Source organism: Hemicordylus capensis, chromosome 2, assembly GCF_027244095.1.
Source record: "Hemicordylus capensis ecotype Gifberg chromosome 2, rHemCap1.1.pri, whole genome shotgun sequence".
Lineage (NCBI taxonomy): Eukaryota > Metazoa > Chordata > Lepidosauria > Squamata > Cordylidae > Hemicordylus > Hemicordylus capensis.
In genome coordinates this window covers 107,359,789-107,372,364 of record NC_069658.1, presented here as the reverse complement: position 1 = coordinate 107,372,364, position 12,576 = coordinate 107,359,789, and the positions used below count along the sequence as shown (strand labels likewise).

Sequence of the window (12,576 nt, the reverse complement as noted above, 5' to 3'; positions counted from 1 at the left end):
TTTTCTCAAACCCAAAGTGACCTTCAAACACTGGTTCAGGACATCCACCCCTTCCCTGGTATCTGCTGACTTAAATGATAGAGCTGGGTGTCATTAGCATACAGATAACAATACATCCCATGCTCACAGATTACCTCTCCTAGCTGTTTAATGAGCCCCTGGTGGCGCAGTGGTAAAAAACTGCTGCCCTGTAACCAGAAGGTTACAAGTTCGATCCTGACCAGGGGCTCAAGGTTGACTCAGCCTTCCATCCTTCCGAGGTCGGTCAAATGAGTACCCAGAATGTTGGGGGCAATATGCTAAATCATTGTAAACCGCTTAGAGAGCTCTGGCTATAGAGCGGTATATAAATGTAAGTGCTATTGCTATTGCTATTGCTATGGGCTGCCACAGAAGCCCTATGGTACCCTCTGTGGTATAGAACAGGTGGTCCTTATCACAACCTTCTGGAGTGACCTTCTAATCATGCTGAAAAGCTTAGCAAGCCAGAAACCAAAGAAGCACACAAGCAATATTGAATCACTGGAGCAGGAGATAAGGGCTCTCTAATGGAGCTGACTTAGAAGGGAAATACAGCAGGAGTCCTGGAGTCACTGGGCAGGATTGTGACCAGGCAGCATGAGAAAATTGCTGCAACCCCCTTAAGTGTAATCAATGCAACAGCCTTTAGCTGGCTGTAATTTCAGGAATAGTCTTGTCTGAAGGTGTGGTATACTTCTATCTCTGCTTAATCTGTTCCTTGCTGGTTCATTGTAGGGATTACAAGGCCCAGCATGGGCTGGGTCAGCCATGTGGCTGGTTATTAACAAATGTGTCTTGGAGAGAATCATGTGTGCACTTTCTATACCTTCTGTTTAGTCCACATTTCCAACAGTGGAAGATGCTGTCTGGAAATGACTTCCAGATGCCCCAGATATGACTTAAATGGCCGTGTTCTCTTATCACGGGCACCAGGGTAGAAAAGGATCAATGGACCAGAATGACATGGAAGTGCTTAAGGAAGCAAAACTCTGCCCTTCACCGCCTAGCCTGGTTGTGGTCCATACAGAGTCTGTGCAAGAGAACCAGATCTCAGATGCATGTTTACAGTTCCAAGAGCAGCTGAGTATAGCAGCCCAGAGCTTTTAGTGGGAACAGTCGTAGTTTGTGAAATAAGGCATAGTCTCCCCTCCTCTGATATGTTGGAAGTCAATTGTGCGACTTGTGTGCCAGTGCTGCCACCTGGTTGCCCCCTTTCTGTGAAGCAGGTGAAGAACCAGCATCTACCAACTTCTCGGTGCATTGTTTGCTTAGGTCAGGAGCACATTTTCCCTTTTCAAAATGGCTTTCTGAGATGTCTCTGTGTAACAAAACTGACTTCAGTCAGAGTTCAGTATTTGGCTTGAGTGGACTTGCACATGCCGTGTGACAAGAACACAGCAGTGTGTGGGAGAAAGCTGGCATTCTTAGTAATCATGTGGCTTAAAAAAAATACTGCACGCACACACTTCCCCTTCAGTAACCAACTTCTAATAATTTGGTGATCTCTTTTGGAGAAAGAATATCACTGTTTATAGGAGAAAAAAGCATGAATTAGTTAATTGAAATAAAATGGTTGCTAGAAATATAATTTTATTGCCTTATGTTTGTTATTGCACTGCATGTCATTCTGTTCTACAGTGATCTAAGTATGAAACATGAATTGCTGCAGCAAGATAAAAGTTCATGGTGAAAAGTGGTGGGGCGGTGGGGGGAAGACACATGCCATTATAGTAACCGTGGGGTGTGTGTATCTTTTTCAGGATGACTTGAGCTAAAATAATGTGCAGTTGGCTCAAGTGATTAAAACACACATGTTGTCGCCTGACTTGTCTTGCAACAGATGGCCAGGAGCAGAGTGGTGGTGTTTCTCTTATATTTAGCAGGGGGAGAGCAACTGGCCCTATCCATCCCAGCACAGCATTCCTCCAGTGGCTATGGCTGGTACCTGCCTTATGTTCCTTTTTAGATTGTGAGCCCTTTGGGGACAGGGGACCATCTTATTTATGTATTTTTCTATGTAAACCGCTCTGAGAACTTTGGTTAAAGAGTGGTGTATAAATATTTGTCGTTGTTGTTGTAGTAGACTTGGTTTAATTTGAACCCTAGACTGATGTTTTAGGGGAAACCCCAGCAGCTTCACTTTCTACTTTAGCTGTAATAGTCCTATATGGTTGGTTCAGTGATTTGTGCCTCTGTGGCTAAAATAGGACACTGCTTGGACAGGAGGGCTGAGCCTATTTGCCAAGCCACTCAGCACCTCCTGACCTTTTTCTTTTTTAATAATGAAGATAGGCTTGTAGTCAAATTCTGGCGGTGAGGCCTAAGAATATTCAGGCAGAGCAGGGAGCAGAAAAGGAAATTAATTCTTAATAGTTCTAAACTGTGTTCATCTTAAAGTGCCAAGTGCTTCTGTCATTTTCACTCATGGGCCAGAAGGTCAGAAGCAGGTTTTCATCTTACTGAGCAATTGGGTAGAATATTGTTTTTGTCTCTTTACTTCTGTTGCTGTGAATGAAAGGGCTAGAAACTTTTCTTCCAAGCAGAAAGTTCATGAAAGGGGTCTGGAATTTCCCTGAACCATGGGGGTTAGGCCCCTTGCATGGTTTCCCATGACTGTGGCCTTGCAGTGGCCCCATGCACAAGGCCAGAGGGGAATGCTGCGCTTTCCATAGTTTCTGCTCTGCTCTTCAAGGTTCCTTGTGTGGCATTTTTTAATTGCTGCATAGCAAGGGGGAGAGGGAAGCAGTGGTAAACAGAGACACCAATGACTTGCGGTTGCTCCATCGCTGATACTACAGATAATTCCCAGTTTTGCTACAGGACATGTCTTGATGCTGGTGCTAGGACTCTTGCTATGAGTTGCATTGCTGACACCCGATGCATGGAATCTGCTTCCCTCACATGTTGAAACATATTGATGACAAATTGCCTTTATTTATTTAAAATGTTGAGACCTTGCCTTTAGGTGTGGAGAAAGCACTGTACAGTGACTTCTGTAGAACACAGCAACTTCATATTAAGAGGTTCCATGACGAAGGAACAGTTGTCCTACCTCCCAACCTGCTTTGGTGTCCCTGGGTGCTGCCCGTGGTGGATGATGGGCTGGCTCGAGTTGCCAATTATTTCCTATGGGTGAACTGGTTCGAACTCTAAACGAACCGTGGAAATGAGTTCTGTGCACAACTCTACAGGGGAGTAACAGCAGGAGAGAGAGCATGCCCTCAGCTCTTGCCTGTGGGCTTCCCAGAGGCATCTGGTGGGCCACTATGAAACAGGATGCTGGAATTTAGATAGGCCTTGGGCCTGATCCAGCAGGGTTGTTCTTCTGTTCTTTGTTGTTGGGATGTAAGAATCTTGCTGGATTGAAGATTAAGCTAAATTCATTTTCGGACTGTGTTAATTAGGGTTGTAGTATTTTATCCTGTACTGATATCTCAGCTGTGGCTATTTAGGGTAGGGATGAGGAATAGTTGAACTAGGTTAATTGTCCCTGTTCTCTTTCTTAAAAAATATCCTGTCATAAAATGGAATGGAGTGCAGTATATAAATAACAAACTTATTTCAGTCAGATTGAGGTGGTAACTGTATTAGCATAAGCAAGAGAATGGTCTGCATATACCCTTCAAATGTGTTTACTACTTTACCACAAATCTGCTATGCTTTGGCTTCAACATTTTACCTTTCATTATCTTCTATTCTCCTGCTAATCTGGATTGTCAGGACTGTTTCTGGTGGCGGGTGTGTGAGTGAGGCTGACCTACTCTAATAAGGAAAGGAGAGGCAAGGCTACCTACTGGGTTTTCGGAGTCTGCAACAACATAAAGATTGGACTGCCAGAGTTTCTGTTGAGACTCTGCGACCCTCCAGTTAAAAAAAACTCCAGCACACCACACACTCCTTGCGAGGTCCCTCCGCTGTGGACCCCCAGTGAGTTCCCAATATTCCCCATCCCTGCAAAAGTGCCTGTGGATCTGTGACTTTCTAGAGTCAGTGTTAAGGTTGTTTCCACAAGAGAAACTTACAGGAGAATCCCACGTGTTTACTCGCTCACATTTAGACTTGCTTCCCAAACAGGTTTAGGATTGCAGACTTTAAGACACTATGTTTTTCCTGGTTCCATCATCACTTAATCGTATTGCAGCATTTAGGAAATGCACGTTGCTTAATAGTTTCTTTTCCTTTTGACCCAGTTATTCTTGCTGCTCTGAAATTCCAGGCAACCCTTTTCCTTGTGGCTCTGATGGCCGGTCTCTGTTTTGCGCTATAAGTTTAATTCCTTTGCAAAACTTCCTTCAGTTCTTTTTTCGGAAGCGGAGTCTCGGTGAGTGCAGAGGAGGAGGAAGCGGCGTTCGAGCTAAGGCACTGAATGGCTAATACAATTCCTCCCTCGCATCATGTGAGGCGCAAGGCGAACAATTAATTCCCTGCTGGCGGCCGCCTCTCAACTTCCAAGAGGGAAGAAGCAATGCTGCAATGGGAGCTGCACAAGGTTCCACCGAGAACGAACCAATTGGACCTGAAGGGGGGAGGGAACAGGTCTGTACTAACACATTTCACCCATCTTCGCCCTTGCTCCTTTTTTGATTACTTTGATATCTGCAGAGGTTCCTTTGATCCATTTTGGATCGCAAAGCTGGGGAAATGCATGTGCATGATGAGGTGCATGTGGTAGTTTTGAGCCGCCGCTCCCCCCCCGCTTCACTTGAAATGGTAGCGACGTATTAGAATGTTGGAGGAGGTAGTTGCGCTTGGTTAAGGAAACGGCTGGGCACTTTGCATGGTGGCTTGTGAGGGGAACCGCGCTGGGAAGGGATGGAGGACACTAGGGGAGGAGATAATGGGGGGAACTTAAAAGATAAAGTTTCTTCTCCGATCCAGGGTTTAAGCTGGTAATAAGTAGCTGGAGCAGCGACGCTTTCTTTAAGTGTTTGTAAGAAATTAGGGCGCGTGGCGGCGGGGGTTGGGAAGGACTTGTGAAGTCCCGTCCCCCCCAAAAAAACCCTTCCCCTCAAGGGGCAGCCCCCGAGATGCCGGTGAGAGGGGACGATCGCACGCGGCAGTCTGGCCCACTGCTCTCGTCTTGGTTTGGGGTAAGTCATTTTTGTTTAAAAGTCCCCTCTCCCTCAGAGTCCCCCCCTCTGCCTGTCTTTCTTCCCACTTCCTAACAAGCCGGAGGGATCAGTGCAGCCGTAAGCCAGGATAAATATTTGAAACTCTGGAGATGGGAGAAGTTTGCGGCAGAGGTGATGGGGGGCGGGGGAGGCTCTCCCACAGCGGAGACTGCCTGAACGAGTGTGTGTGTGTGTGTGTGTGAGAAAGAGAGAGAGAGCGCAAGAGCGCATCTCTTTGTGTTTTCGGTTAGGGAAAGTTGCGTATGTTGTTACTTGGATATCACACACATGACTTCAAGGGGTCTGCCTTTCCGGATGTAAGGAGATGTGCTGCTTGCCAATGCCTTCTGAGACTCTGCAGTTGAGAGTACAGTATTTTGGAGAAGTGCAGAGGGAGGGCACATAGGTTTTGTGCCTTGTTACTTGTGGGATGCCACTCCTAGAATGTGCAGGCCGGTGTGGAAGTTTTTTTTGCAGGTGCAAGTATCCATCTAAACCTCTTTCCTCCCCAGCCCTGTTATATTTTCACAATTGTTATGCAGCCCTTCTCAAAAAAGAAGGGTGGCATATGGGGGTTATTCCACTCTCCCATCGCCATCCACAACATAAGAAGCTGCCTTACACTGAGTCAGACCATTGATCCATCTAGCTCAGTATTGTCTACACAGACTGGCAGCGGCTTCTCTAAGGTTGCAGGCAGGATTTTCTCTGAGCCGTATCTTGGAGATGCTGCCAGGGAGGGAACTTGAAACTTCTGCATGCAAGCATGCAGATGCTCTTCCCAGAGTGGCCCCATCCCATAAGGGGAATACCTTCCAGTGCTCACGCATGTAGTCTCCCATTCAAATGCAAACCAGGGTGAACCCTGCTTAGCAAAGGGGACGATTTATGTTTGCTATCACAAGACAACTCTCCTTCCTCTTCAAATGAAGCAAGTTAGACTGAGAGCAAGAGTGACTCAGTGATCTTTATTGCTAAGAGAGAGCACCCTCCCCTTCTCCATTGTGCCACATGTTGGATCATGCAGCACAGTTTTTGAGGGCAATTCTTTATGGCTGTGGGCAAGATTTTTTTCTAAGTATTGAGATGCCCTCAGTCTACTATTCTAGTTGTTGAATAAGAATTGAATGGCAGGTTTAATCCTATTCATTTAGGATGCAAAATGACCTGTACTTTGTCTCCTACTAAACATTTTAAACTTAGTGTGGGAGATTGAGTAGTTGTCAGTTCCTGCTGCTGTTCTTAAATTTTGTACATTTGAACTTTTGTGTAGAAAAGTCACAGGCTGAACCTTTTGCATTTTATGTTTTTGGCCCCACTGTCTTCTTTCTCCCCGCCCATGTATATATCTGTCATTGGAGGATAACTGTTGATGAATCTGACTGAGTGGTCTCTAGGCTAGAAAGTTTATTCATAATAAGTCTGTAAGACTTTAAGGTTTCACAAGATTCAGTTTTGTGTTCCAGTACTCTTTGGAAGCTGCTGGATATTCAGTTTAAAATTTGATCAGATGGAATGTGGCTTAGTGGCACTTCATTGTAGAGGCTCAGGTTTATTTGACTTCATGTCCTTTCCATTTTAAGTATCAAATTTCTATCTAAGATGGAATTTCTTCTAAATGGAGAGTGAAGGATTGTTTTGCATGCACTGTAACCTGTGCACTTTTTATTTTAAAAAGAGATTACATCTAATCTTCAAAACAAGCCTCTTTGCCACTCCCTTTCTCACACATTAATTTAATGTGGCTGTAAAATTATACTCTGCTAGTTCATGTAATTATCTGATGGCACATGATTCAGTCATCTTGCTGAAGTTAAGCAGGCCTAGGTTTGGCCACTACCTGGGTGGGTGACCACCTTGGAACCTCATGTGTGCTGCTGAGTTCTGGGATGGGAAAAGAAAATGTGATGGGATATAAAATGTAATAGCCAGTGTTCTCTGCATTCTTTGACTCTCGGAATGAAGTCACAATTATTCTGATTGTACAAAATGGGAAACAGAGCTTGGGAGTTAGTGACATACCAGAGGTTATCCAACAAGCTTCATGACTCTGAGTCAGGTTTTATATGCTCCCTTTTATATACATGGAGCCCTAAGAGCCTGATGCTTTCTCAAGTTGGATGTTCAGCTGGTTAATTCTTTGTTGCTGGGGAGAAACCTTTAAGTACTTGTTGAAAGATCTCCTTGAAAGTGAAGCCAATTTAGGAGCCCATTATGAAAGAACAGGAGTCCTACCAAATTTTTTGTAATGACCCAACTTTGTAAATTATCTTGAACTGAAAGTTAAACAAAAAATTTTATATATAAATATATATAAAATAAGTTCTGCTTGGCAGTCTTGACCTGATGTTGCTGGCTGTCATTTGTTTTGCGAAGCTTGATAACTTTATATTTCTCATGTTCTATATTTGAGTATGCAGCTATTTCTGTCAGACTGTGTAATAGCACACAATAGTTTAGTGAAAATACAATGGTAGCTTGCAGCACAACTAGATGAGGCAAGTTGTACCAAACACAATAGTACCAAGTTATCAAACAAAACATGCATGATATGAGACTATTTAATTCTTCTTGAGCGTGATAGTCAGCCTGCTGCTTCTTGCATAATTTGCTCCCATTTGTCCCTGAACAGCCATGCATTTACAAAATACTTATATGAAAACTGATGGTATTTCAGTCCTGAGTACTTGACACTGAACCTCTTGCTAGCACTGTAAGATCTTCTTAAAATGTGTTGCTAGTACTTTGAGAGTGCTGCTTGCTCGTGCCTTCTAGATAATAGTTGTGCGAGGCTGTGTATGTATCTATGATTCATTTTTAGCCTAAATAATGCAGTTTACTCTTTCATATGAATTGCCTGTGTGTATACTTTCCACCAGTAAAGTGTTGACCCTCAGAGCTTGTGAAAATTGGATACAAACCAGTGAGCTTTTCATGTGACTGCTGTATGCAATAGAGGTCATCTGCTACTGATGTCTTCCTAGGCACCAAAAAGCTTTATTTGGTGCAACAGATCTTGTCTCGGTGCTCAGATTATTCATGGTTTGCTTTTCTTATGCTGATGTTGTACGCTGATGTTGTACTTATTTTCTGCTGTTGGTATCCAAGATTATTCTGTTAAAAGACAGAACAGTTAAAGTTTTGTGACAGTATTATTTAGAATATTTCTATACTGCTTTTGAATAAAAACAAAGTTCTCACTGAACAAATGGTTCACTGTCTCAGAGGGGCTCTCAGTCTTAAAAATGTGTGTACACACTCCCTTTTTCTCTCCTGCTCTGGAGTTGGAGAGGAAAATGGGCTTGACAGGGGCATCTGCCAGATGTGGCCATGGACAACTGACTTCCCCCCTCCTGCTCTGGAGCAGGAGAGGAAAGTACAGGGCTTGGCTGTTTGGCTGCTGCTTAGTGAAAGTGTGCAGGAAACGAAGGCACAGGCATGCTAATTTGGCCATGGACAGTGTTGAACCACCCTTGGCCTTTCTTGCGGCCTTGGTGCAAGGAAGGGGGGTGTGGGTGGCCATGCAGCGCCACCTCTCTAGCTCCAAAGTTGGGAGGAAGGCCTGGCTTGCTTACCACCCTTGCCAGGAACCTGCTCTCCAGCGGCACTAAATTTGGAAGCCTGGTCCAAAATGAATAAAGTGTATGGATAGCTTAATTATTCCTTTGCCATATAGACTGCTCTGTGTGGTTTTTGTTGTTGAAAAGTGGAGCATAACTATTCTAAATATATATTTTAGTTTCACATGGTATATCCTGATGACTTGTATAGCAGCTGCCTTGTCTTAAAGACTATGGCAACCATAATTGACTGGGTCTGGTGAATGTGAACCAAATTACTTACATGCTGGACAAGCAAGCTTAGGATATGTCTGCACCAACTATATTTCATGTGGAATGTCATTTGCTGCTGGTGTCGTCCATGCCTTTGCCTGAAACTTGTCCTTGATTAGTGTTCCACGTCTGGATTTCTTCACTCAAGTTAGTGTCCCATTAAGGAAGTACTGTACTGGCCTTCCCATGATCAGTATGGGCAAACATCCCAGAACATCCTTTATAGCAGTTATTTTCTCATCGTTCCTTCTTTCCTTTTTTCACTTTCTTTCTTTTTTTTAAACACCCAACAATAATAAATCCTGACTTTGTGGATATGCTCTTATCCCTTGATCTCTAGAAATAAGTAACATATTTCCTTTGGTGATGGGAGTGGAGAGATTTCTGACCTTTACATGAAGTTGACTACTTTCTTCACTGTTCTGGTGCAGTCTGAAAGAGTTTGGCAGAGTTTGAAAGCAGTAGGTTGTCCTGTGGCAAGCAGCTCTGCGAACAGGCCAGAGAACTGCATCCTTGGAGAAGGTATAGGAGCTGCTTTGGAGAGACTTGTTGTACAAGCAACTTTTGGATTCCAACTCAAAGATTTCAGAGTGACCCATCAGATGGCACATTCTCCTACAGTGCTTAAAAATAGGTCTTGATTTTGACAAAACTCCGGTACTTGTAGGCAAGGTTTGTTTTTGTGCAGAGAGAGATCCCAAGTCCTTAAAGGGCACTTCACCTCTGAGCCACTGTTAACCTGACTGGTTGGAGCTGATCGTCTGGAAGTGCTAGCAGGGAGATTGCAGTGCCATCTCTTCTGCTGCAGAATGGGGGTGGTTGGGGGGTGAGTGGGTTGTCAATGACTGTCATAGCCGAGAACCCCATTTTGGTCATTCTAGGCTGCCCTTCATTTTCTGAGGCAGACTTCTAATCCCCTGGATCTGATCCTGACATTTTTGGGAAATCTCAGACTTGTCAGTCATTTCTTTTGTGTTGGGTGAATGCATCATAAACCTGCTGGGGAGCACTGCTCTTTGTGTGTATATTGCACATTTTGTTTTTTGAAAATATGATAAACTGAGCCAAAGAGTATTTAGGGAACAAGGGATTGACAAAGCTAGAATTGTAACTTAACTTTTGATTAGACTATGGGTGTTACTCAGTGTACCTCATCAGTTTGCACTTCACTGGAAAATGATATTCTGCTTTTTGATAGAAATGTTACAAGCTTCTTTGTTTGATATGTGACTACAATTTATGAGAACATGGAAGGAACCAATGAGTTACTTGTCCACTTCCTTAGAAAATGAGAACTTTAGATATAGCAGGCTCCTGGGATATTAACCTGCTTTAGTTTTTAGAGGCAGTGTAATGGCATTCCTTTAGTTTAGTAAAGGACTAGCAAATCAACTGTGGGAAGCTCTTTTCTTTCCGCTTCTCTTTTTTCGTTGCTTCTTTATGTAGTCCAGAACAAATGAAAGTTGGTGTTTTTATTCTTTTCCAGTTGCTTGCACAGAGCAGTGGCTACACTTGCCAAATAGTCTTTTGATTCAAAACGCAAGACAGCAAGGCCTGCCTGCTGTGATAACTGCTGAACAGAGTATTTTGGTAGCAGCAGTCAGAAGATCTGGAAAATACTATTTATTGCAACATGTAAGAAGAGAGGTGGACAAGATACTTGTGTGGCAGCAAAAATGAACTTTTGGCTTCTATTCTCTCTTCCCTTGCTTCCCTAAGAAAGTGTGTGAGCATGCATGCGTTGTGCTCAAAGCACTAAAAAGGCATTTGGCTTTCAATCTTTGGGAAATGGACACCTGGTCACAGCCCATTTCCCACCTTCCAAAAGGGAAATGTGTCTTGTTTGCCTTTTGCTTTGTTCCTGGTACACTGTTGGCTAATGCTCAGTGAACAACCACCGGTAGTTTTCCTTTCCCTAGATGGCTGCATGGTAGCAGGTGGGGGAAGAGACTATTAATAAGTTGAATAAAATACTGAAGAGATCAAATCAAATACTGCAAAATTATCAAGCAATGATGTACATATAAAGGTAAGGTAAAGTGTGCCATTGAGTCGGTTTTGACTCCTGGCACCCGCAGAGCCCTGTGGTTTTCTTTGGTAGAATACAGGAGGGGTTTACCATTGCCTCCTCCCACGCAGTATGAGATGATGCCTTTCAGGATCTTCCTATATCGCTACTGCCCAATATAGTACCAGTGGATATTTGAACCGGCAACCTTCTGCTTGTTAGTCATGCATTTCCCCACTGCTCCATTAGGTGGCTTCGATGTACATATAACCTCCTATAAAAACATTAGAATCCTGAGGCAGGATTAGAATCTTGAGACTAAAAAATAGTTCAGATAGTGTACTCGCTTTTATTTGTGGCTTAAATAGTCAAGCAAAAACTGTAGGGAGGAGAGCTGGTCTTGTGGTAGCAAGCATGAGTTGCCCCTTTGCTAAGCAGGGTCTGCCTTGGTTGCATTTGAATGGGAGACTTCATGTGAACCCTGTAAGATATTCCCCTTAGAGGATGGGGCTACTCATCTGCATACTTGCATGCAGGAGGTTCCAAGTATTCTCCCTGGTATCTCCAAGATAGAGCTGAGAGAGACTTCTGCCTGCAACCAAGGAGAAGCCACTGCCAGTCTGTGTAGACCAGGGGTTCTCAACCTTGGGTCCCCAGATGTTGGTGGATTTCAACGCCCATAACCACCAACCACAATGGCATTTGGCCGTTATAGCTGGGGATTATGGGAGTTGAAGTCCACCAACATCTGGGGACCCAAGGTTGAGAACCCCTGGTGTAGACAATACTGAGCTAGTTGGACCAATGGTCTGACTTGGTATATGGCAGCTTCCTATGTAAGACATTTCCTTCCCCAGCAGTTCAGTTTGGCCCTTGCATGCTTGATGGTGGTGTTAAATGCCAGCTGCGGGGCAGGAGGTGATCTGATTTGGATTGGGACTGCAGCGAGGGTGTTCGGAAGGCTTTAATCCTTTTCCTCTGGATCATGGCCCCAACTGGCTACTCTTGCCCCCAGGAGAAAAGCTCCCATAATTGGCACCAATTCCCACAGCTAACAAAAAGAACTCAAGCTCACAAGGGACAAACTATGCTTATAATGTAACATGTATCAGCTTGTGAGAACCTGCTCAGACAGATACTATCTAGCAGTTGGCCAGTAACATCCCTAGAACAAGGCCAGTGGGTTTTGAAGGGCAGGAGGCTCTGGTATGCACACTGGAATAGCCGGCTTACAAAGGGAAGGCTGAAGTGAGTTGCCAAGGGGTTGGCCTTTCAAGTCGGCACAAGTTTCTGCCACAGATGCAGCAGGAAAAGTAGGACAAGGTCTGAAGGATTCATACGAACAATTTGCTTTCCTAGACGATTATCAAAAAAAGGCCAAGGAAGAGATAAGTACTGCTGAAGAAAGAAAGCAGTTAAATGGGGCCTAGGAGCAGATCAATAGCTGCTTTGTTTACTGACTAATGCAATCTAGCCCTTCAAGTCAGAGGCTTTGTGCCTATGTCAATGGGCATTGCTCCCTCCTCTGCCCAGATCTCACATTCTCTTGCCCAGGCCTAACAATTGCAGTGCAAACAGTTTACAATGGATTATACAATGCACA

General features: G+C 44.1%; 1 protein-coding gene across 5 annotated transcripts in view; it reads left to right on the top strand.

Annotated features, from left to right (window-relative positions):
- The window catches only part of TJP2 (tight junction protein 2), a 99,527-nt gene that overhangs the window by 39,790 nt on the left and 47,161 nt on the right, over positions 1–12,576 (top strand). The window contains exon 1 of one of the 5 annotated variants that reach the window (XM_053296785.1): positions 4,377–4,557. The exons of 3 other annotated variants lie outside the window; for them this stretch is intronic. In XM_053296785.1, the coding sequence (XP_053152760.1) occupies positions 4,495–4,557 (63 nt within the window). In that variant the 5' untranslated portion in view covers positions 4,377–4,494. Of the gene's footprint in view, positions 1–4,376; positions 4,558–4,758; positions 5,112–12,576 lie in introns of those variants that run through there. One more of the 5 variants, XM_053296786.1, reaches the window with a different exon arrangement.